Raw genomic sequence first — 26659 nt, 5'->3', positions numbered from 1 at the left:
ATCGACCCCTGCTGGATCGATTGCTCCGGAGATAAGTGTAGATGTGCTCTAAGAGTGGTACCTACTGTAAAAGATTTTGCAATGCAATCTACTGAGGCAAAAAGGAATGTGACAAAATTCTTCCTGACAAGCCACTGCTCTCCCCCCAAACACAGTCATCTGGAGTACCAGAGACAGTTGGGCATTGTTCCTTATTACAGGTGAAGCTGGTAGTCCTGTCTAGTTAAAGGTTGCTTAGCACTTCTCAAATTTTGTGACACCACAAGTTATGCCCTGTAGTTCCACAGGGTAAGAAAAAACTTCTTTACACCATGAGTTAAAGATACTAGCATTTATTCTACAGAGTTTTGTCCTTGTCTATAGTGTTATTTGAGAAGAAAATGCATCTAACTGATGGAAAAAATAGCATTGTAGACTCCACTGCAAACAATTATGCAGACACTCCACACAAGGAGTATGCACTGTTCATTTAATTCTCTTATAAGAGGAAGAACTGTGGGGAAGGAGGAAGATGAAGTTACAGTGCCCTTACGAAGTAATGTACTACAGTATAAACATTATTTGAAAGGATAAATAAGAGACCAATGAACTGTTGGTCTTGGACTTTATTGTTTCAGAAATCAGTATACAAGCATAGCACATTAAAGGATAAAATAAGTTTCTCAATTGCTGATTTGATCTTTGCCAGGACTGGTAACTAGATTGAGTACAGCAGCAGTTACATAGGCCTCATTTAATTTTAAGGATTGCCAACAATAGCTTGTGCCCAATATTTTCAGAGGTTTACCTGTTATCCCAGCTTATAATACTTGTATTTGGCAAACCAAGTATGGTACTAGAACAAACAATGAAATATAGTTGTAGAAATTCACCATTAATGTTAGTGGGGCATTTTTGTTAAATATGGTAAAGAAAATACCAGTTGTATGGCAGCAATTTGGGAAGAGGAGTCAAAGGATTACAGGCAAAAGCACTTGAAAGTATACAGCATTTAGTTTTGGGGCCTGGGGGACAGGTGAAAAAAGCAGAATAGAGTTCACTTCCCTTTGTTCCAGCACCATCATTAAGCAAATTTTAGAGTGGGACTGGTCACTGAGCTCAGACCTCAGGAGGCCATCACCAAAAATAACTTAGTTGATTTCAGTATAGTGGTTTTATTGGCCAAAAACACACATTATAGCCTACGTATTTTTTGGTTCTGGAACCAACACTTCAATAGTTTGATGTTCCCAAAGTTTAACTTCTCAGTGCAAAGACATAGATATAGCTAATGAACATGAAGGATGTTGGAAACATTACAGCCACATTAAACGCTAATTTTTCAAGTATATTCAGGAAAGGTGCTGAAGTTCTATTTACCCACAGGACAAATAGATGTAGTAAGAGCACAAGCTTCTTTACCACTGCCCACCATTCCATAAGGGTCGCATTGCCTTTTCAAGGCCTTTGTATTTCTCTGTGCTCACCTTAATCCTTTCTAAAATTTCAGTTGAGATGTTACAAGGGCACGAATTGTGATAGATTAAGTTAAGTTCTAGTAGATAGGGCTCTAATTCCTTTCAGGTAGGTCACCCAAAGGCCATCAAATAGCAGCAACAGCTCTCAGACAATACCACTTTCAGTTTAATCACAACAAGGTTCCATATTCCAATATCGGTCTCTTGAGTTATCTAGTGCCCCTTTCTGTACACTTGATCCCTCATTTTGGAGATCAGTTTCTTTTTACTATGCAATTACAGTAGATGCAAAAAGTGATAGTCACAGAATAATATGTTGTCAAACCTTTCAGAGAAGCAGACTGATCTAGTTTTGTTTACTTAAGTTTAGAATACAATTTACTATAATATATTTCTTTCCCATTAAGATATCACAAATTATGTACAAGTGTTTGCACTGTAATCCAAATTTGACCTGTTCACATAAGAACTGGGAAACTTATCCATGAGATTCATGTTGTACTGAAACACCTTAATAATGCTGAAGTGCTTCAAACTTCTGACTTATACATGAAAGCTGCTTGTACACCAGACTCATATTTACTAGGCATATGCACTAAGCTGACAGAGTTCGGTGAACTATCAGATGGTTGCAAAGAAAAATCTTAATTCACTTTTTCCTACTACTCCCACCAGTGGCAAGCATGGTGGCCACCCGGATAAAGATGTTCAGTGTATCCAAGTAAATGCCCAGACACCTTAAAAAAAAAAACAACACACAGAAAGCCAGTTAGTTTAATTTACTATAAGCAATGTTATAAGCAACATTTAATTACTCAATGTCAATTCAACACATTAGGAAATTTTAAAAATGAGGTTGAGGACCTGAGTGTCTCACTCAACTTGTTTTTTAAGATACTACATTGTGTATGTGAATCTTGTTTTTCTGAAGTGAACTGTGTAATCATTACAAGCAGAAATTTACTAATTTGCCACTAAGACTTCAGTTATGACATATAGCTCTTATTTACGTTTGTTTAAATCACATTCTGGAAACTAGAATGACAACCACATGTGTTAAGCAATAAGCTATAGATGGGTAAAAATGCACAGTAACTTGTCATGGGACATTACACTTGTAGTTAAAAAACGTATTGGAACTAGGATTTGGCCCAAAACAACTAAGCTACCACTAAAGTTCAGTGGGACCAGGATTTGGAACAAAGTTTTGAACAACGTTGGGTAGATTCCTTTTTTCTTCCTCCCAACAGCTTATCCCCCAAATTCCTTTTCTTTTAGAGTCAGTTATTTACATAAAAGTAAATACTGAGCTTAGTTCAAAAGGGTAACAGAAATATGCCTTTCCAACTCAAAAATATAACTGAGAGAAGAGAGACCTTTACAAAGTGAGAAGGTTAGCCTATTATCAGATTTGGCTCTTATTGAAGACAATTAATCATTATATTACTATTAGCTACAGTGGACATAAAAGTTTTACTAATTTACAATTACAAAGGTTACATATTATATAGACTAAGATATTTTACAGCTTACAACACAACTAAAATTGCTTTGTTTGAACAGATTAAGAATGTGAGCTGAAAGTCTTTCAGAAAGCAAGTACAAAGAATTTCCCCCATCCACACAGAAAAACTGTTAGTAAAAAAAAACAAAACAAAAAAAACACAACTTACATTGGCTGAGAGATGTACATAAAAAGGAAAAAAAAAAAAAAAAGACCTCTTTTTTGGCATCACATGTAGTACTTAGTCATGCTTCTGTAGTTTTAAAAATATGTATTTTTCAGTAATAGTTTTATCCCCATTAACTATTTTCATATTGTATTTGGAAAATGATGTGGCTATAATCTAGTGCATTTTAGTGTAAAGTGAGGTTTAATATCCCAAAGTGAATTTCTCTCCAATATCTGCAGGACAGCAGGTAAATTTTCTTTTTACACTACTGCATTGCTTGAAGGGACATCAGTTAAAACAGTCTTAAAATCAGATCAGTGTTGACACCAGGATAATACTTACGAGTTGATGGGGTCATACTTTGCTACTCCATATATGGACTCTGGGTGTGTCTCTGCACGTTTGATAACTTTTTGTGTATCGTACAGCAGGAACATGCCGAAAAGGATCAATCCACCATAAACTGCTACAGAATAGAGGCCTGCTCCAAATGCAGAGGTAGGAGGCAGGAACATAGATCCTGGAATAAGTGTGCAAAAAAGGTGTTAAAAGCAAGCCCCTTCTTTGTGTATATGCATTGTTACAGTCTTAATTATTTGAGGACTAGCATGATTTATAATGTAGGAGCATGGAAGAACCATCCTGCAAGAGTGCTCAGGTCATTCATGGTACTTCTTATATGCCAGCTATTTTCATGGATTCTAGCATACATGTACACCATAGTAAGAGATGTGACATTTATTCAAAATTGCAGAAGAGTACTGTATAGGACTGTCGCATGATTAAAAAAATTAAGTGTGCGATTAATCATGCCGTTAAACAATAACACAATACCATTTATTTAAATATTTTTGGATATTTTCTACATTTTCTAATATATTGATTTCAATTACAACACAGAATACAAAGTGTACAGTGCTTTATTTTTGAATAAATATTGCACTGTAAAAAACCAAACAGTATTTTCCAATTCACCTAATAAAAAACTGTAGTGCAATCTCTATCATGAAAGTTGAACTTACAAATGTAAACTTATATACAAAAATATAAGTGCATTTAAAAATAAAACAATGTAAAACTTTAGAGCCTACAAGTCCACTCAGTCCTCCTTTTTGTTCAACCAATTGCTTAGATAAACAAGTTTGGTTACAATTTGCAGGAGATAATGCTGTCCGCTTCTTGTTTACAATGTCACCTGAAAGTGAGAATAGGGGTTTACATAGCACTGTTGTAGCTAGTGTTACAAGATATTTACGGGCCAGATGTGCTAAAGATTCATGTGTCCCTTCATGCTTCAACCACCATTCCAGAGGACATCAGCCATACTAGCGACAGGTTCTGCTCAATAACGATCCAAAGCAAAGTGGACCTATGTATATTCATTTTCATCATCTGAGTCAGATGCCTTGAGGAGAAGGTTCATTTTCTTTTTTGGTGGTTCAGGTTCTAGTTTCCACATCGGAGTGCTGCTCTTTTAAGACTTCCTGAAAGCATATGCCACACCTCATTCCTCTCAGATTTTTGGATGGCACTTCAGATTCTTAAACCTTGGGTTGAGTGCTGTAACTATATTTAGAAATCTCACAATGGTATCTTTGTGTTTTGTCAAATCTGCTGTGAAAATGTTCTTAAAATGAACATGTGCGGGTCATCATCCGAGACTGCTATAACATGAAATATATGGCATAATACAGGTAAACCGGAACAGGAGAAATACAATTCTCCCCCAAGGAGTTCAGTCACAAATGTAATTAATGCATTTTTTTTTTAAACGCGCATCATCAGCATGGAAGCATGTCCTCCGGAATGGTGGCCAAAGCATAAAGGGGCATATAAATGTGTAGCATACTGGCACGTAAATACCTTGCAATACCAGCTACAAAAGTGCCTGTTCTCACTTGCAGGTAACATTGTAAATAAGAAGCAGGCAGCAGTATCTCCCATAAATGTAAACAAACTTGTTTGTTTTAGCGATTGGCCGAACAAGAAGTGGGACCAAGTGGACCTGTAGGCTCTAAAGTTTTACATTGTTTTGTTTCTGAGTGCAGTTATGCAATGATAAAAATCTACATCTGTAAGTTACACTTTCAGGATAAAGAGATTGCACTACAATACTTGTATGAGGTGAATTGAAAAATACTATTTCTTTTATCATTTTTACAGTGCAAATATTTGTAATAAAAATATAAAGTGAGCACTGTACACTTTGTATTCTGTGTTGTAATAGAAATCAATATATTTGAAAATGTAGAACAGGGATTGGCAACCTTTGGCACGCGGCTCGCCAGGGTAAGTTTGTTTACCTGCCGTGTCCGCAGGTTCGGCTGATCGCGGCTCCTACCGGCTGCGGTTCGCCGTCCCAGGCCAATGGGGACTGCGGGAAGCGGCGTGGGCCAAGGGATGTGCTGGCCACCACTTCCCGCCACCCCCATTGGCCTGGAACGGCAAACCGCAGCCAGTGGGAGCCTCGATCAACCGAACCTGCAGATGTGGAAGGTAAACAAACCGGCCCGGAACGCCAGGGAGCTTACCCTAGCGAGCCGCGTGCCAAAGGTTGCTGATCCCTGATTTAGAAAAACATCCAAAAATATTTAATAAATTTCAATTTGTATTCTATTCAGTGCGATTAATTTTTTTTAGTTAACTGTGTGAGTTAACTGCAATTAATCGACAGCCGTAATATTGTATGATCTAAAATATTTTTTACATTAGACTGTACCATAATGCATAAGTACAATGGGGCACGCATGCAACCCTCCTTCAACATTTTGTGACTTTTGAATTCTTAAATGTCTAGCCTTAAGTTAAATTTAAACAGAACTTGTAAGCCTCTTACAAGTTTCTTTAAAGTATCTTTTTACCTAGAGAGCGAAACAAAACCCACCTAATTGGTGTTATTTTCATATGAAACTTCTATGTCAGACCATTTCACAGAGCAATTCTAACATGTATGTTTCAAAAAGAGAATATACAGAAAAAATATTCAGTAGCAAATCTGAGTCACATTTAACCTGGCAATTTTAATATTTATTACCAAAAGACACCATTGCAGTTTTTTGCTGTGTTACAGTTTACTGAAACTTTAACCAGATGGATTTTTAGCCTAGACTTTAAAAAAAAAAAAAAAAAAAAAAAAACATGCATGAAGTCCATGTCCATCAGTACTCTTCACTGAGAGTATTTTTAGTGTGGTTTTAAACCAGCAAAAACATTATTTTAAAATAGGGACATGCTGACAATTTGCTGAGGTGCCAGACTAAAAAAAACTTGCTGTCTAAGAGAAGGTTCAGGGGTGACTTGATTACATGTACCTACATAGGGAACAAATACACCTCTACCCTGATAAAACGCAGTCCTCAGGAGTCAAAAAAAAAAAAAAAAAAAAAAAATCTCACCATGTCATAGGTGAGACTGCGTTATATCAGGGTAGGGAGAGAAACCGCTCCCCGCCCCAGCTCACCTCTGCTCTGCCTCCTCCCTGAGCGCGCCGCTGCCGCTCCGCTTCTCCCTCCCTCCCTTCTGGGCTTGCTGCGCCAATCAACTGTTTGGCCTGGCAAGCCTGGAAAGGGGGGTGGGAGGGGAGAAGAGGAGCGGAGGCGGCAGAGATGAGCTGGAGCGAGAAGCGGTTCCTCTGCGCGCCCCGTTACTTGCTGCGGCCCTCCCCGGGGCCTCCCCGCCCCAGCTAACCTCCATTCCGCCTCCTCCCATGAGCGCACCACAGCTCCGCTTCTCCTCCCTCCCAGGCTTGCTGATCCAAACAGCTGAATGGTGCAGCAAGCCTGGGAGGGAGGAGAAGCGGAGCTGCAGTGCGCTCGTGGGAGGAGGTGGAGCGGAGGTGAGCTGAGGCGGGGGGCCCCGGGGAGGGCCGCAGCAAGTAATGGGCGGACGGAGAGGAACCGCTTGCGGTAACACAAATTCGGATATAATGAAGTAAAGCAGCCCCATCCCCTGGAGCGCTGCTTTACCGCGTTATATCCGAATTCGCGTTATATTGGACCGCATTATATCGGGGTAGAGGTGTACTTAACAATGGGCTCTTCAGTCTAGCAGAAGAAAGTATAACACAATCCAATGGCTGGAAGCTGAAGCTAGATAAATCCAGACTGGAAATTAGGTATAAATTCAAAGACAGTGAGAGTTAACCATTGGAACAATTTACCAAGGATCATGGTGGATTCTCCACCACTGAATTATTAAATCAAGATTGGAAGTTTTTCCTAAAAGATATGCTCTAGAAATTATTTTGGGGAAGTTCTATGGCCTCTGCTATTATCCAGGTCAGGCTAGATAATCACTATGGTCCCTCTTGGCTTTAGAATCTATGAAGATAACAGCTCCTGCAAATACTATCTAACCAGGTACTTTTGGGTGTACCTTTCTCAGTCAGGGCCAGTCTCACTGTATTAAAGATAATGTATAATTAGGTGAACTCGGTTTTAGACACTTAGAAGTCAAACATCAAAACAGTATTTTGTTTACCAATTGATGAAGCAAGAACAAGGCCAAGGCCTACTCCCAGTGGTCCTCCCATGTTCAGAAACTTTTCACTTGGTGCACACATGGCCACAGTTGAGAGACCTCCTACAATTCCTGCTGTGTACCAGGCAGCTCTGATTAGCAGAGGACCACCCAACAAGGTGAAGGGAGCCACCACTGCACCCATAACACCTAAGTGAAGAAAAAGACAAGCAAGTTTGGAAATTTAGTTATGTTCAATGCTGTATATATTGAATGGCTGAAGATAAATGACCTATCCCAAGAGGGTATTTTTCAGCCACATAACTGAGTCAATAGGCCAGACTCTGTATTGATTTACACTCTATTCAATCTTATTGAGTTCAATGGGTTTGCGCAAAGAAGAAAAGCCAATGCAGAATTTGTCAGAAAATATTCAGTACAATGCCACAAAACTTAGATGAAATGTGCTACCGTTCATTTAATTATGAAGGACAGTTCAGAAAAATGAGCAGTCTTTATGCTGGCTGATGACAATTACAAGGCCTGTTCAAAGTCAGCAACAAGTATATCTTGAACCAATAAATGCTTCAGACAGTACAGTCAGCCTATGGAATGCATTTTCACATGAAGCTGGAGTTGCAGCTGTATTTTGAAAAAAGGAAAGAATTCTTGACATTAGGAACAGCTATGCAATCAAGTCACATGTTCACGGTAAAAAAACGAGTAACAAATGCATCAGAAAGGAATCCCTCTTCCCAAATACAGCACTGTGTATTATAAAGATTTGGCCCACCTCTACAGCAACTTGACTTGGTACATTTCTACCTCGATATAACGCTGTCCTTGGGGGCCAAAAAAAATCTTACTGCGTTACAGATGAAACCGTGTTATATTGAACTTGCTTTGATCCACCGGAGTGCGCAGCCTTGCCCCCCCGGAGCACTGCTTTACCGTGTTATATCTGAATTTGTGTTATATCGGGTCGCATTGTATCAAGGTAGCGGTGTATGTCAAGTTTTATAATCTTAAGCACCATACTAGGTCCTATACAAGCTAGTAAACACAGTAGTTATGCATATGCAAAACCCCCACATTAACATTTCTGAAATCCACAGACAACTGCAAACTGAGCATTAAGGTTTCTAATGGAAACAGCTTTGAAAGTAAGTAGTGTCACTTGAACCAGTTAAAACTTTTTCAGTGAGACATGTGTGATTCTTTATCAGATTTGTACTCAAAGTTAAAAATCTGCTTGATATGAGTGAAGTTTGTCAACCATATCTTCTTACACTGAAAGTGTTTCAGAACACTGGGTTTTCAATGTCCACCCTGATAGTGAATTGAGTGTGTGGACATTTAATATGTCATACAATACTAACCTTTCAGAAGTTACAAAAATCAGGAGAAAGGGGATGAATGCTCTTCCTGATAACATACTGTGAACAGTACAATTCCTTTACTGAGACACTTCTGTTGCCTAAGAGAAGGTGGTCTTCAGAGGACAGACCTTATTAACAAATGAGTTGTATTATATTCAAAAGTGAATGAATATTGCACACAAGGTAAATAGCAACTAGCTGGTAGCTCATATCGGAGTGGACATAACTGGTGTTGCTCTATCCCTTCCCACTGATCCATGAAAAGCCGATGGTTCACTGATGATATTGTGACAACACGGTGAGTGACTGGCTTACTTCAATCATTTGCATGTTACTATAATTTTAAACTATTATAGATCAAAACTAATGGTACATTCATTTGCACAAAAAAATATAATTTAAGTGACACCTTACTTGCCCACATCAGAACTGCAGAAATAATCTGCTGCACGTTGACTCATACAATTTGATTATATAGGACTGCTGAGGAGGCAGTTAGTACCAGTATGATACTTATAAAGCCATGCTAACTATAAAGCAATCATTCAGCAGGTAAACTGAAAAGACAGCTAGAAGAGGCAAGTAATTTCATGTACTAATGTGGCATATATTGCAGGTTTGATTTGAACATGCATTTTCACAGAAGAAAAAAAATTACAGTTCTTTAAAGGGACACAGATTTGACTAACCACATTTCCACCTAAGTGTTCTTACCATTATAACTCATAAGATCACTATAAAAGAGTCGAGCAGAAACTATTTCTATTCTTTAGTTTGTTCATTTCAGTGTACTTTTTGTACGGTCAGTTTCATTGTTTTGTGGAAGGAATAAAGCCTTCCCCAGGGTCTTCAGGAATACGCTTTACCTGTATTAACAACTCTGACAATGAAATCAAAGGCAGTAAGAAATAGAGAAACAATGTGCACAAGTGGAAGAAGGGGTAAGCCTGAGCACATTTGCTCTTTTGAAGGGTATTTTCAAAGGGCCCCCAAAGAAATAACCAACAGGGAGCAGAACACTTCTTTTGGAGTCATTCTTTTAAAATTTTAAAAAATATGTTTTTAAGAGAGCTCATAAAATTCCTTTTTATGAAACGTCTTTCAACTTTTTTTTAAGGAAATCCCTTCTGCAAAGGAACGGCTTTGCTTTCTCAATTACCAATGATGTGTCTAAAGTAATTGTTAATTTTTAATAACATGGAAACATTACTGTACCATTTTTTCTATTAATAATGAATGCAAATAATCACAATCTTTCAGCAGATGCTCTGCTGAAAACAGCCTTTTGACTAGTCATGAAGACTTCCAACATAACCTGCAACATACCACTAACCGACCAGTAATTTCCATGTTCCTAGTGAGCTAACAAACTGAAGCTCAGTAATTTCACTGGTCAAGCACAGGATAGGAAGAGGAAATCACCCCAAACTTTGACCTTTGGAGGATCTCTGCTAAGGTCAATCTGAATTATTAACTTTCAACTGCTCAGGTACCTTCTGAATCCTATCATGAAGTCTGGTGCATTCATATAGTCAGGGCTGTCACCAGGCCCTCAATTTTTACTTAACCAGCATGGGGGGGCAGGTTCTGCTTCTATTAAGGTGAACAGGTTTGAGAAATGGTTAGATTGAATCAGAGGGCCTTGGCTGTTCTGTGGCAGCTGAGTACAATGAATAGAGGGTAAGGTTTCCTCAAGTGGAAAGGCATGCTTGCAGAATCCAGATATCCCCAGTACCCTTTAATGAATATTAGCAAGAGAGAAAATGCACGGCAAATACCAATACCAATAGCCACACCAACAGAGGATCTGTTATTAATCCTTTTATATTTAAGAGAACAAGGATGTCTAAGTAGCTGAATGCTGCACAATGTAGTTGGGGCAAAAGACATCTCCAGAACTCACCCATAAGCCCCAGCCAACGTAAGAAAGATACTTTAAAGAATATTTCATTAACAGCCACACAGAAGGTGCTGTGAACAGGAATGAAAGGAGCTAAAAGGAAGTTACAGCATCCAAAAAGCAATAGATATTTCATTAAAGTTTTGGGAGACTAAGAACTTGTTTTCCTTCAGAAGTAGGCTTATCTTCAGCAAAACCACAGACATAATATTTCACGTTAAGTAGCTGAGATACTGTCACACAGAAAATTAAATGCACCTACCTGCATGAAGCATCCAGGCAAGGTGTTTAGCACCAGGATTACCTTCATAGGATATTGACCTAACCAGCATCCCAGCACCAATCATAGCTGCAAAACTTGCACCTATTGCCTGTAATATAAAGAATTACCATATAAGAATTCAAGAGCACACTGAGATGTACAAACTTCTCTACTCTGCCTCTGAAATCTTAGTTTATATTAATTTCTTTTACTAGCCTAAATGTCAATAGTACTCCTATGCACAATTATCTCTCAAAGATTCAAGAGCAGAAAGCTGCACACATAGTTGAGTAAAAGCACAATTATCTCAGAAGTACCCAGCTAAACTTCACACAGTAGCCCAAATCCAGCAGTCCTTACTCTAGTAAGACCCCAATGAAGTCAATGCATTTTTTACCCAGGAAATCTTAGGACTGTCCAAGCCAAGAGGTATACCAATTGGTGCTATGTGTCTAAAGCTGTCCAGTACAAGACATGCCAGGTAACAAAAAAACAACAAAACACACACATAGAGGAAGCAACTAACTGGATGATTCCAAAGGTGTCCCCTGATGGTTCACTGTATCCCCACTTAAGACCTTTCATTTACTTAAAATATTTAAGCATTGCTGCTTGTTCCTTGTACATGCTTTCTCCCCAAGCCCCATCCAAATACCATCTGTTCCTGCTCCCATTTGTTTCCAAACCATGTGTCTCTCCTCTTGCTCAGTCTAGCTGCTTCCTGCTTGAACAGGAGTGTGTGGCCTAACAGCTAATAGATGGTTGACTGAGACCATTAGCTGCTACTTCTGGTTTGCTCTTGCCAAAACCACATCTCTATGACATGCCTAAATGGACCTTGGTGCAATTCTATAAATAGACGAAACATGGCTATCTGTAGCTATGCCTTCTACTTTGTCCAATTATCTACATTTACCCTTTTCAGCACATGCACTCTGCGGATACCCAGCCACCCTTTTTAATGTATGTCTCCTGCTCTCCCCGCCTCATGAATGCACACATTCATTAGAATTTTACTCTGGGGGAATTCTGCACCAAAAAATTAAAAATTCTGCACATTTTAAAATTCCGCATATTTTGTCAAAACAACACAATATAATCACTCCAGTTTCAATTATTTTGGTAATTTGTTTCAAAATACCTGTCAACATGTCAGCAATAGAGACAAGAGCAAAAAAAGATTCCCCCAGGAGTGTTAAAGACACCCCTACTAAAACCCAGTTCCACTGGGGGCAGGAGAGTGCTGGAGAGAGCTGTGGGGGCCCCCCAGAGCCCAGCCACCAGCATCCTCCTCCCTCCAGAGCCCAGTCATGGGGCACCCCCTGGCCCAGGCACCAGCACTCCAAAGCCATTACTACCCTAATTTCTTTACTGTCCTGCTGGTGCAGCCCACCCCTTCCTCACCATTTGCCAGAGTTGGCTGGATCTCCCACACCCTCTCCCATCCCCAGGAGAATGAGAATCAAAAAGCATGCAGCCTCCAGCCCCACTAGGCTAGGCACGCTCACTGTGAGCTGGGCTTTGCAGAGTCCAGCGACCCCTAGAGGCAGCCAGAAATTCTGCGGAGTAAACAGGGAATTCTGTGAAATTCTGCATTGTGCAGTGGTGTGGAATTCTCCCAAGAGCAGAATTTACACCAGCATGAACATTTGAAAATTTGGACCTAAATGTTGTCACTATATTATGCACAACTGATAAACAGATTTGCAGAATCTGGTACAGATGTCATTTTAATACTAAATTTTCAGATAGTCCTATACCTACAAATGCTAGTGTGTATGTTCACAGGGAGGAACAAGCAGGAGACATGCATACACAAGATTTCCAAAGGAGATGGCTGGACAACCACAGAGCATATGTAGATGCAAATGGATAAATTAACAAGCCTGGCCTCAGTAAGCCAAATACCATATTCATAGTTGTGCATGTCGCTGATCAATTTATGCGCAGGCAAGCTAGGCATTGTTTTGGCAGCAGCAAGTCATATGACCTGCCTTTGAACAGTTAGCTATTGGCCACTGGCAGGTTTACGCAGCCTTTGAGGACATCAGTCTGATCAGATAAGTCAAGTCTGATGCAATAGGTCAGTTTCATACCAGAAGCCACAGCTTTACGATTTCACCAACTTTAAACTATGCTTAACTGTTCAATATGACCAGCTGAAGAAACTTTTACATGACCACAATAGACTATTTTAACAAGTAATATTATCTAGCACACATTAGGCTCTTGACATGCAAATATACCTAAATTTAAACAGAAAAAGAAATTATGTTTAAGTTTAAATATGTATGTTTAGATAGGATTCTTTGATGTTCTCCATAAAGCCATCTTTTACTAGGATTAGATAATTAGCAATAGCTCCCTCTACTGTACATAATGTGCCCGTAGCGATATTTCTGAAACAAAATGTTTAAAATAAAACCACATTCAGCACTTTGTGGAGTAAAATTAGTTTAATCTTATCACCATTCTTATTGCCAAGTTATGTATTATAAATTAGCCACAGTTTAACTATAACTAAGCTATGAATGTTTTAGCTAAGATAAAGAAAGAACTGAAGGTTTAGTTATGACACTTTACCACTACTCGATTTGTTAGCATTAAACACTTAAGTTACTTTAAAATAGCTATTAAAGAGTGTTTAAAACAGAGTCTATTTTCAGCTTTTACTATTTTATGCTGTTAAATCATCTAACCATGAGAAATTGATCTTGTTCAGTTTAAGTCTGAGGTTATCCATAAATCCAGTTACCTAAAAGGGGAGCCACTTGTAAAATTATGAATACCTAAGTAAATCATACCGGTTAGTTTAAACATAGGATTTACCTCTACAAGCTTGTTTCAAATATTCCTGTTAAGTTTGTGAGAGATTGCAGCATATTAAAGTCAGATTTCAGTTTTATTGGGGTCTTCAGTAGAGCTGCCTAGAAAACTGAATTTCAGTTCTGTGAAAATTTGAGCGTTCACAAAATTTTTATCTTCAGTCAGGACCAAAAGGAAAAATTCAAAAGTTTTCGCAGAACTGAAATCCCACTATATTGTTTTGGAAACATTTAGACATGGCATTGCCAAAACAAAATACGCTCCCCAGATACTTGTCAGCTTACCAAGAGTCTGGCGAGTTTCACCAGTGAAATTCAGTGGTGAGCAACAACCAAACTGATCATCATGTCAATTTCACAGCTACCAGGATTTCCAAGGTCTCTGGTGGGTTGAAGAAAAACATGGAGCTTGGAAGTGCCAGCTCCCAAATTTCAAGGCTCCTGGCTCAGCTAGAGTTCCCAAGCTCCCCTTCAGCCTGCCAGTGTTCTGTTGGAAGTTAACTGATGCCAAACCATTTCCATGAAACATTTCAATTTTGATTAATCATTATATAACAAAAATGTTTCTTCAGAATTTTTCCAGATACCACTAGTATTTAGCTTACCTACTGAGACACACTTAAGAGAAGATTGAACAGTGAGACCACTGAGCTCTAATTGCTTTCAGGTAGCAAGCTCCTGTCAGTCTTTTTTTTTTTTTTTTTTTTTTTTTTTTATAAACACACTAGAGCAGGGGTAGTCAATTTTTCTTTGGTCAAGGTCCAAATTTCTTGGACGAGGTATAATCAAGATCCAGACTCCAGAGAAAATAATAATTAAATAATTAAAAAACCCAACAACAACAAGTACATAAAAAAAGATATCAGTGTCTGTTCAAATGGCAGGTCCGGATTTGGCTTGTGGTCTGCCTATTGACAACCCCTGCACTAGTTCATGTAGGGGGAAGTTTCTTGTCTTTCCCCCCCACAAACACACACACCAATGACCAGAAGTTTGTAGATGCGCCTTATTCAAAGAATTACAGGAGTACTTGTGGCACCTTAGAGACTAACAAATTTATTAGAGCATAAGCTTTCGTGGACTACAGCCCACTTCTTCGGATGCATATAGAATGGAACATATAATGAGGAGATATATATACACACATACAGAGTGTATATATATCTCCTCATTATATGTTCCATTCTATATGCATCCGAAGAAGTGGGCTGTAGTCCACGAAAGCTTATGCTCTAATAAATTTGTTAGTCTCTAAGGTGCCACAAGTACTCCTGTTCTTCTTTTTGCGGATACAGACTAACACGGCTGTTACTCTGAAACTTGTCAAAGAATTACGTAACCCTGTACTGTTGGGGCCGTTTTAAGACAACTAGACACACCCCATAAAGTTTCACCTTCTAAGATTCCAAGCTCTACTTCAAAACATGGTTTTCTTAACACTAATCTTTCTGGTGATTAAAGAGAAAGCCCATATAACCTTACCAGCCAAGAACCCCTCATCATGAGGCTCATGAGTGCAGGAGATCTGCTGACTGCTACAGCAGACAATGCTGTCAAACCAACACTTCCTGCAAAGTACATGTAGGTAGAATGGATTCGGTCTTTCACATACTGAGGCCAAATACTGAAAGAGATGAAATTATGAACAGTTATGTTGCTATTTTTTCATGTTTTAATTGATCTCACCACTTATTCTTAGTTCTGATACAATCAAACTGTTATAAATATTTAAGACTAATGAGATCCATCTTACAGTGGCATACAACATTCAGTTTAGAGACATTTGTCATGAAATATATCATGTTTTAGGTCTTAATTTGTTAACTTCTTTTCCACCATGCACAAAGTTATGTTGTTGCCATGGAACTATGCTAGTTAAGTATGGGATGACATTCTACTATAAATAATGCTAGTGAAACTGGTCTATTGTAAACATTTCCTGTGTGCGTTCCTTTCACTCATGTCTCCATACTCCAAGTATCTTACTCTATCACTATTTAAAAGGCAAGAGAGTGGTGTGAATAAGTATATTATAGGTTTTAAAACAGTCTAAAAGGAAAAACCCATAGTATATGTACTAACAATTGTAAGTAATTTAATGAAATGGTCACAAGTTGCTAAGTCACCAGAGCAATGTATTATGACATACATGCTATGTTTTGAGATAAGGAAAAACCTAGAAATAACCTTAGATAAGAAAAGCTTTTGTATTACTATGTTTAAAGAACAGATTCTACGAAGACAGAATTCCCACCAGTTAGTGACATTTAATAAAGATTATGCATGTTTTCTGCCACGTTCCATTTTACAAAGTTACTATTTTCCGCAGAAGTCCGCAGACAACCCGAAAACATCTCAGAAGTGCAAACTTTTCCCCATTCATCTTAAAGGGTGGTAAATGAATGACAGTTATTTGAATGTTAACAGAGAAGGTTGTCAATTGTATTAGAAGATTGGCACAATAGGATGCTAAAGTGAGATGTCACTTGAAGCACGAATGCGTGGAGCTTTGAATATCACTTCTTCCCTATCTCTTTCCGCTATGAACCTAGTAAGTTTATCACAAAACTGAGCAAGATTTTCTTCTTTTAAGCCCACACATTCATAAACTTTAACATATGATTTATTGCTTGAAGGCTTCATCATTAGCTAGGATGCTCCACCCCCACATGGAACAGAATTTGTTATGCCAAGGGCAAATACTTTTTGTAAGTTAGTGTTTACAAGAGACAGGTAGATAGGGAACAATTATGACCTGCTTACAATGTTTACATTTCTTACAGCTCTTGGTGAATTCCAGAAGCTATTTTTGCTTTCTGAACAGGGTCTCAGTTAAATCCACATTATCTAGGGTTCCTCTAACACTTTCACAGAAGTTAGAACATCCACCTACATTTTAACTCATAACATTCCCCAGACAAGAATATAGATATATACCATTTGAGAGGAGGCAAAAATACTTCAAAGTTAATAGTATTTGCAAGATAGGAAGTGGGATATTTATAGCAGCAGTGAGCCAAATTGCATTTAAACCCAAAGCTTTAACAAAATTTGTTTTCAGGTTTATATATAAAAATCAATGCTTTCTGCAAGAAACTAGCATTTTTCTTTTTAGTTTAAAGTCATAAAAAGTATGCATGCACAGAAGGAGACTGGTTGGGAGAGAAATTTGCATGTAAATAAGGGTGAGTTTCAAGTGATTTAGCCTTGATTTGAAATAATAAGCGTGATATTTTGCTCACACAGCTTTTTCAATGGCTCCAATTTCATTTGACATTCCCATTCCATAATAACATAGAGCTCCAAGACCAACAGCAGCCCCTCCAGCAACAATCCATCTTCCCATCCGGTCCACTGCAAAACAGAAAAAAGTATTGATATTCCTGCAAGTGTTTTGTCATGGGATCCAGTAGAACAGTTTTCTAATTTCAGTTTCATTATGTAAACAACAACAACTGATAAGGAAGGGAAAAACCTCAAGATTTATAAAAAACTCTTTATTCTTAATGTCCAAATAAAAACTTTACCTGTTAGCCTATCATTATTTTATAGGAACTTTTCATCCACACTGATTGTTTCTCTTCCATGAAACTAAGTTCAGAGAGGAACAAAGATGCCCTCTGAATATCAAATTCTCTTGTATTGCTACATGATGTAGCTTCAAACTACAGTTAGCTAGCTACATAGATCAGTAAATAAATGTTACATATTTTAAGTTTATCAACAGGAGGCAGCCATTTCTAAGACTATACAGTAAGTGGAATAAAAACAAAGAATGAAAAAACCAAGAATAATGTCACCCACCAATTGGTTAGTGATACGTGCCTATCATCTAAGTAAGTTTCTTCATTAAAAACAGGAGGGGGAAAAAAAAAAAAAAATCAGGCCTTTCAGGTCTCTTACCCTTTTGCCCTCCCCTCTTGATGTTGCCTTCTAAACCTGCTCTCATTGACAACAATTATAATAAATTTTTATCCATCAGAAAGACCTGAAATTGGACGTTACTGACACTGCTGTAAAGGATAACTGTCTAATAAAGATGAGAAGTAGCAACTGTTGATATTTCCAGTTGCATGGTTGGTTTTTATTGGAAAAATTTTAGTCTCTTTCAAGGAAGTTTTATGAAAAAGAAGATTTGATATAAAACAAACCCAGGTATGTGTGTACTGGACTAGATATGCTACTCAACAGTAACCCCTTTGCGGTCTATCTGGCAAATCCATATTTAGAAAAGCAGAGCTTTGAACTTCTTGAATATGTAAAGTCAGCACATTTGGCGTCTGTGTTGTGTACATTATGCCAGCAGATTAAATTCAAAAGCATTGTACGCTTCTTACTAACTACAAACACAGGAAGACTGACCTTTCAGTAGCTATGCTGCACAATACTAATGGTATCAAGACAAACATTCACTCTTAGAATAGAAGATAACACTTCTTTGGATGTAGAGAATGGTTAATTTCTATTAAAAAAAGGACTTCAATCCTCAAGCTGATCTAATAGAGTCAATTGTCACTAACAGCCATAAATTGCCACTAAATTTATTGTACTGTAAACTGGCACCAATTCCAGTGATTTCAATTGAACTGTACTTGTTTACACCAGGGCTCAATTTGGCCCAGTTCTCTTTAGTCACATGAGGTGATTGTTTAAAACCTTGCCAATTCAGTACCAAAGAATTATATTTTGAAATTATACAAGCTCAAAGTAACTGATTAGCTAACGAGCAGACCCTGGAACTAGAGCTCAGTTTATCTTCCTGCCTTCCGTCACCCCCCCAAACCCCAATCCCACACTAATACTAGAGTATCAGGAGATGTGAATTCTGTCACTGACTCACTATACAAATTCGGGAACGTCACAACCATTTTGCCTTCGATTACCCATCTATAAAATAGAGGCAATACCTCAGGGATGCTGCAAGGCCATAGAAATATGAATCTTACGCATAAAAATAGATCTCTGCTTCTGAAAAATATGTAACTTTTTAAGAAACTTACTACTTGACATATGAATGACTGAGAGAAGGTCTTCAAGTTCAGGAATTTCCATGTACTTCACAATAGTTATGACTATGAACAACTCAAATTGCTCCATGGCTACTGGAGGTATTAGCAATATCAAATGTTGCAGAGAAGTGAAGAAACCCATTTTTCAGACATTTGTTTTCAAAGGCTTAGTCAAACTCTATAGTAAGTCATAATGATCCAGGATTTTAAACTGATTTCTTTGAAATAAGCTTTACAGTTGGCGTTCAAACATTCTGAATACTTGAGTAGAATGGTTATTCACCTTTAAATGCAGTTTCCAATGCTGGCTCAAAGGCTGCTTCTTTAATTTCTTGGCCAGTTCTTCCACGCCGCACACCCATTTTTGCTTTGGAGGCATACCCCTGTTATGAGCAGATAGAAAGGAAAGACAGTTAAATAGATCCTAGAACAATAAAGATTTACATATTTACAAGTAGTACCTACAGATTAATGGCAAGCTCTCTGTTTCAATTAATAGCAAGATAACAGTATAAGTAAAAAAAGGAGTTATTTAAATACAACTGATCCCTTCTAACTCAGGTGTCATTATCCTCTTAAACCAATTGTGCAATACTCTAACTACTGAGTAGACAGCTGACTACACTAAATTATAGAAATTACAAAAGTATCAATTGTATCTTAATATATGAATACTGGCAGAGCAGACAGCATGATTTTATTCCGAGAAAAAGCTCAAATACCCTCCCACCCCACCCACTGGCGCTGTAAATGGCCAGAACATACTGTTTTTTGGCTTTGCATAAATAAAGGTAAATATTTGCTGCCTATGTGCTTGTGAACAGGCCAGACTGAAAGGCATGGAGACTGAACTCAAACTGATCACAGTTTTGGGTGAAGCAGTTATAGCAACACTCCAACTTTCCTCACATTGTACAACTTGAATCCTTAACTCTACTCTGAAGAGCAAGAGTAGAATTTAGGGCCCATAAATTAAGATTTTATGGCAAGGAAGATCTAAGAGAAAAGACTTAAGATGAATGCCAACAAACTTTTGAAATACAAGCAAATCAAAATTATGTTATGATTTCTATGATCCTTGGCTCTCACTGGTTAAAACATCCCCTGGAAATCTGAAGCCACTGCACTCTTGGCTTTCTTTATTAATCTGCACATGCAGATGTGTTCCTAAATATGGGCTGTAAGGACTTAGGAAATTAAAATATTCTGCAGGAGTGTTTCAACACAGATTTAGAAAACATAAGGAAAGGAGTGGTAGTCAAAGCTGACCCTAGAAACTTTTTAACTATAGTTGTGAGAGCAACATATACAGCACTTCTTAAATGCTGATCGCTATTAGAACAGAACTTAACATCAATCTTTTTTTTTTTTAAAACGCAACTTACAATGATATAGTACAGAAGATGCACTGTTGTACACAATCTACAAAACAAACCCAAAGTGCACAAGAGGATATTTAGAATTTAGTTGAAATAACTTGGACTTTAGGGCTCATGGAAGTACCAGAATAAAAATCTGGGAGACAAAAACACTAAGCACAAAGCAAACAATCAGACAAACTTTCCTCAACCCAGTTTTCTTTAAAACCCACTCTGCAATTTTTGTGGGGTGGGTGTGGGTAAGCAACTCCCCTGGTGATACAGACAGGTGAAAGAATTTTAAAATGGAGTTGTTTCTAAGTCTACTCCAGCAACAATGGTAAATATGCCTGATTCCTGTCTACACTAGTGTTTCCCGTGTAGTAGAGAGAGAAGTTGGGTGAGGGAGGTAATAACTTCTGTTGGTCCAATAAAAGCTATTACCTCACTCACCTTGTCTCTAATATCTTGAGCCACCACTGCTATAACACAACTGCAAGTTTCCAGTGTAGTGGCAGAATGAGAGACTGAGAAATTGGTGCAGGCTTCCCCAAGAGATCAGTGTCAGAGGACAAGGCCTTCCCAGACACCACTTATGACGTGAAGGAGTCCAATCTGTGAAAGAAGCTTCTTGGACCATCTCTGGGGGTGAGTTTTCATCTGTAATCAGTTTCTTAATGTATTAGGCTTAGACTTGCCTGTTGTGTTTTATTTTGCTTGGTAACTTATTTTGTTCTGTCCTCTTAAATTCTACTTGGAACCACTTAAATTCTACTTTGTATAGTTAATAAAATCACTTTTGCTTATTAATTAGCCCAGAATCTAATTAATACCTGGAGGAGCGAACGGCTGTGCATCTCTCTCTAATAGTGTTATAGAGGGCGGACAATTTATGAGTTCACCCTGTATAAGCTTTTACAGAGTAAAACGGATTTATTTGGGGTTTGGATCCCATTGGGAACTGGATGCTGGAGACAGGAGCACTTCTTAAGCTGTTTTCAGTTAAGTTTGCAGCTTTGGGGACGTGGTTCAGACCTGGGTCTGTGTTTGCAGCAGGCTACCATGTCTGGCACAACAAGGCAGGGGTTCTGAAGTCCCAAGCTGGAAGGGAAAACTGGCTCAGAGGTAGTCTCAGCACATCAGTCCCAAGGGGGTTTCTGTGATCAAACCTGTCACACCACTAACATGGGAGATCTGAGGGGGTTTATCCAAACTTGATGCGTGTTTGGTGAATGATCTGCACACAGAGCAACAACAAGGAACACTTTCATCCCCAAGACAAGAGAGAGAGAATACATTTACTACTGGAGGACACGAGACCTTATCAGAGAAGCATGGTTTGATGTCAGAGATGGTTTCAATGAGCAAGTCAGCCCGCTGCCGGTCTGGGGTCCGGCCCTGCCCACATAGAGTGGGTACCTACCTTCTCCCTGGTTTTAGCCCATTTTCTTCCTCTGTCTCTGCACTGAGCTGAGGATGGGAGTGCACTGAGCACAGGGCTGGGGTAAAGGAGCAGGCTGAGGGTTGGGGTGTAGGGTGTGGTCAGAAGCTAGAATGAAGGAGGGGGCTCAGGGTTGGGGCAGGTGGTTTGGGTCTCGAGTGCTTACCTAGGCAGCTCCCATTTGGTGCGAGGAGTGCAGGTGGGAATGTGTGTGTGTGTGTGTGTGGGGGGGGGTGTGTGCAGGAGCTCCCATTTGTTGCTCAGGGTGGAGGAGGCAATGTGGGGGGGCTGGAGTCAGGGCTGGGCTTGTGGGGGGTGCAGAGGTCAGGGCAGGGGGCTGGGAGTGTGAGCGGGGGTAGGGCGGGGAGCGGGGTGGGAGTTGGGACTCCTGGGCTCTGGGAAGGGGCTGGTGTCTGACGCTCAGGGGAGGAGTGCTGGGAGCGAGGACTCTGATTCCTAGGTTTCCAGCTGGGCTCTAGTTGTTTGAGGGGATGGGGAGCAGACGGAGACTAGGGCTCCGGACTCCTGGGTTCTGCCCTCAATGCCGGAGGGGACTGGGGTCCAGTGACCTGGGGAGGGGAAAGAGGCGCGACCCAGCTGTTCCCAGAGTTCAGTAGGTGGCCAGCCGCAGCCCCCGGGCTCGGGTTCGGGCTCTGGGACGTGGCCTGCCCCAGTACAGAGCTGAGCTCATCCCGGCACCGGGGCTCCAACTCCGGGGCAGCCTGCCTGAGCCCAGGGAGCGGGGCCGGCCATGCTCAGGCGCATGGCACAGCTGGGACCCAAGACCCTTCCCCACTTACAGGCCTCGCAGGCGCTGCAACTCCTGTGCTGCCGGGTCCCTCTTCCTGCCCCCGCCAGCGGGGCCGCTTCCCAGACACGCTAACCTGAAACACAACCTCCCGCCGGAAGTGACAGAGGTCAGCAAAGCATGTGCAAATGCCGGCAGGAGGGGCGGAGAAGAGCGGTCTGGGCAGGATTTTTAATGGCACACTGCTGCCTGCAGTGGAGCGGGGGGAACGGGTGGCCAGGACCCCAGCAAGCAGCAGTGTGCCATTAGAAATCTGCTCGCGTGCCATCTTTGGCACACATGCCATAGGTTGCCAACCCCTGCTGTAGAGTTCTTGCTTGTCATCTGCAGTGGGAATTGAGTGGCGGGAGGAGTATGCTCTCTTATAAGTCCTTGAATTGCATAGGGTGAGAGGAGGGAGAGAAACCTAAGGACAGGCAAGGTCTGAGCACATCTCCAATGATTGCTGCTGTTCAAGAGTTTTGAGTATGGATGCTCAAGATGCACATGACATTTAAATGGGAATCTGTGCAGACAATTCAAGAAATACAACTCCATTCTAGTCTTCTGAGCCAAGATTTCTAATAAGTGAGTCCCAATTAGAGCAAAATATTCATTGTACATCTTTGGGCCACTGTTAAATAACCTTTTTGTCAGGTTGCTGCTTCAGTAAAATGTTGAAGCGCTGTCGTCCCATTAAGTTGGGCCTTCCATTTCAGTTACCTCACTTACATTTTCCTCTGCACCAAAATGCGTCTTTTAGTAAACATGGAAATGGTCTCAATGGTCTAATTTGACACCTTTTGTACAAACAATTCTTATCAAATTAAAACAAGCTACCTTACCCGGTTAGGTTGCAAGATCCACCGATTTGCTTTTATGCTGGAATTCCTCAAAGCTGGGAAGGTCTGTGTAAGTGCAGGACAGAGACTCTGGCGTGGCAGTGTCCATAAACACGCTAATCTTGCTGCCAGCATGGTTGCTGGTTTTTATTTAATAATGGAGTATTCCTGTAATGGCATGAGAAGAGATGCTTTAGTATTTGGTTATTGTATCACAAAAAGCACAAATAAAGCAGTAAGATTTGCCAGTTATGTAACAAAAAAAAAAAGTTTATTTATCATCAAGTACTATAAAACAAACAAACAAACAAACAAAGAACCGAGCCACTACATGAGATGTTCTGGAGTTAAATAGAGCCAGTACAGATACAGGCGAGTTTAACAGCACACCCTTTAGTTTAGAAAGTCAAGGATTTGACTTCCCATGCCAGAATTTTGAATCATACCACATGCTCACCAGAGAAGAGGGAAGGTTTCTCTTCCTCTAACTTATCTGAACAATCTTGTGAGTGCTCATAAACCTGCATTTGGACTGCCATTAGTTGAGAACTTGTGGTGTTAAGAAATAAACTAACCTCCTGCTAAACATTCACCCCACCCTAAATTCTGGAAATAGAATGCACTACCCAAGACTATCATGTACATGGACTACTAATCAAAATATCACCTTAACTTAAGGGCACTGAAGTGATGTGTTAGTACAACCCCACCACCAGCAAGCTCTTTTTACATAATTTTAAAAACACAATTAACTAACTTCATCTTAATACTCCACCAGGGTCACAGATTAAAGAACCTATACAAGACAAATTCGGTTTTATTTTATTTACAACCGTCAACCTACTGTATGCTCTACTAGTACTACCAACTTATTTTCACAAACACTGCTTTTTCTAGTCTTAGAAGTATTTTCTTCCAATACAAAAGATATGTATGACTTTTCTCTATAAAGATAAAACTAAGCTACTAATACACTATCACACTTTCATAGACACCAATTTGCTTTTATTTATATGTAGCGACAAAGGGATGCATAGTACAGTTTTAATCCTCTTTTCAGGCTCCTAAAACAATTTTATTTGTATTTATGCACATTAGAACAAGCACAGCTATTTTTTAGAATTTAACTGAAATTTTCTACTAGCCCTTAGAGTAAGATCTTTGGGACAGTGCTACTCTGAAACCTATCTTTGGGACAGACACCAGGTCTTTGTTTATACAATGCCCAGCACCGTGGAGCCCTAATCATGATTGAGGCCTCAAGCACTACCATAATATAAATATTAAATGAGTCAATTTCAAAAGGCGAAAGTAAACCAGATGTACAAAGAATTGCTAAAGAAAAAAAAATTCACTTTGTTTTGTAGCTCAGTTATGAAATGCCACTGTTACAAAGAGGGTTTTTTCCAGAAATCAGTAGAGAATCTTTTGGTTTTTGTGTTACTACATTCTCTGAAAGGTTGATAAGTGATGAAATTTATGACAAATTTTCAGAATTTTAAAAAGCAACAGAGTCCTGTGGCACCTTTAAGACTAACAGATGTATTGGAGCATAAGCTTTCGTGGGTCAATACCCACTTCATCAGACACATTATTTTAAAGAATTTTAAAGCTTATTTACAGCTTTTAATTAATTTTCAAAACAGACTTGCTCTCAAAAGTCTTATGTATTAAAACCTTGAGCAGAAGTTGGGCAGGTTATCCACAGAATGAAACAAAACCTAGCAACGTTGCAGATCATCTTTTATGAAAGAACATGAGGCAAGAAAACAGTTTGGTCATCACTGCGTGACATCATATAGGACACAAGTTCTAATCCAGAAGGCCTCTTTACACAGAAGCCTTGCTAGTACACTTCTTAAATAGCGATGGGATCAACTAAACCTACAGACTGAGTCAAGACTCCTGGATTCTGTTCCCAAACTGCCACCAACTTGTTACGGAGCAAGTCATAACCTCTTTGTATTTCAATGTATCCATCTCTCACATGGGCATAAATACCTAATCTCACAGAGCATCACTATATCTTATTAGTAGCTTAAGTAGTATTACATATATGGCCAGTGAAAACTTATCAAAGATATGTAAGGGTTAGGCTTTTACTGTCATTTGCCATACATGGATTGCCATTGACAGTCATTTGAGAAAATAAATGTACCACACAATATTGGGATAAATCTTGGTTTCATGAGCCTCTAATTAAAGAGAAAAATACAAGTTATAACTAGAAATGTGAGTCTTTAATGTGCATTAAATGATTTATACCATCAGTTACCCAAAATAATATAAACAAGAAACTGGCCAGCCTGTTTTTAGATGGAGAGGGTTCTGAAATGATGAGATGTACAATCTGAAAAGACAAATCTCTGTTCAGCACACTCCCCCCAACCTGCTTATTTGGACCACAAACCACATCCCCCAGAAGGTTGAGTGCATATTCGGGGTGGGGCAGTAGTGCTAAGGTCACAAGAAAAAAGGCAGTGAGTTATTGTTCCATACCTGGGAATGGGGGTCTCTCCCCCACTGTCATTCCTACCCCAGAATTACTCTTATTTTAGAGAAAAGTCTCCCTCCCACTTTGGCCAAATAGTTCACGGCATCCCATGGGAACTCCCTAGGCATTTCCCTCTCCCCGGGACCCTGCACCCCACATACAGCAAGAGGGGCAGCTCCCCCAGGGCCCTCCCCCCACAGCAAGAGTGACAGCTCCCCCGTCAACCCCCAGGGCCCTTCGTGCTCCCCCCTCCCCCACGGCGCTCCGGTACCCGGCCGGCGGAGCAGGAGGCACAGCTCCCCCGCAGCGCGCTCCCCGGCTCCGATAGCGGGGCCCGAGCAGACGGGAGAAGATCACAGGACGCGGGTCGAGCGGGAGAGCGAACCAACAGCCGGCTCCGAGACCCCCCTCACCTTCCCAACGCCCAGGCTACGCACCGCCACTGCGCTCTATGCCGTATCCCTGATGTGCGAGCACAAATTGTGCGTCACGAGCCAAGTTACGTGTGATGACGTCCACAACAAAGCTGAGTGGCTCGCTCTTCTCACGTGATCTTAAAACGGGACACTGCCGTTGGCTACGCCGCGCTCAGCAGCAGTTTTGGGCAGCGAAGGTACCTGCCCCCATATTGAATAAGGGCAAAGAAGCCATCTTTAATTCGGCCGTGGAAGTTTCTGGAAGACATCTTGCCTGGGAGCGAGAGAACCATTGACAGGATCTGGGGCGTTAGCAGCCATCTTGCAAGAGGGCATAGCTAGCTATTAGCAGCCATCT

At 40.0% G+C, this 26659-nt stretch overlaps 1 protein-coding gene across 3 annotated transcripts; it reads right to left on the bottom strand.

Annotated features, from left to right (window-relative positions):
• Window positions 1–587: 587 nt before the first annotated feature.
• On the bottom strand, window positions 588–26398 carry GHITM (growth hormone inducible transmembrane protein). 3 transcript variants are annotated; one of them, XM_054033809.1, is made up of 9 exons: window positions 26299–26398; window positions 23395–23559; window positions 19247–19346; window positions 17197–17308; window positions 15437–15578; window positions 11130–11238; window positions 7610–7798; window positions 3473–3650; window positions 588–2194 (listed from the first exon to the last, which is right to left on the bottom strand). In XM_054033809.1, exons 2-9 carry the CDS (start codon window positions 23524–23526, stop codon window positions 2107–2109), a joined length of 1050 nt encoding a protein of 349 aa, XP_053889784.1. In that variant the 5' UTR covers window positions 23527–23559; window positions 26299–26398; the 3' UTR covers window positions 588–2106. The 3 variants fall into 3 exon arrangements, with proteins under 3 accessions (XP_053889784.1, XP_053889785.1, XP_053889786.1); XM_054033810.1 differs by having other exon boundaries at window positions 26323–26391; XM_054033811.1 differs by lacking the exon at window positions 26299–26398 and adding an exon at window positions 26157–26245.
• Window positions 26399–26659: the final 261 nt, after the last annotated feature.

Source organism: Malaclemys terrapin, chromosome 7 (assembly GCF_027887155.1).
Source record: "Malaclemys terrapin pileata isolate rMalTer1 chromosome 7, rMalTer1.hap1, whole genome shotgun sequence".
NCBI classification, from domain to species: domain Eukaryota; kingdom Metazoa; phylum Chordata; order Testudines; family Emydidae; genus Malaclemys; species Malaclemys terrapin.
This window is presented reverse-complemented; position numbering and strand designations above follow the sequence as displayed.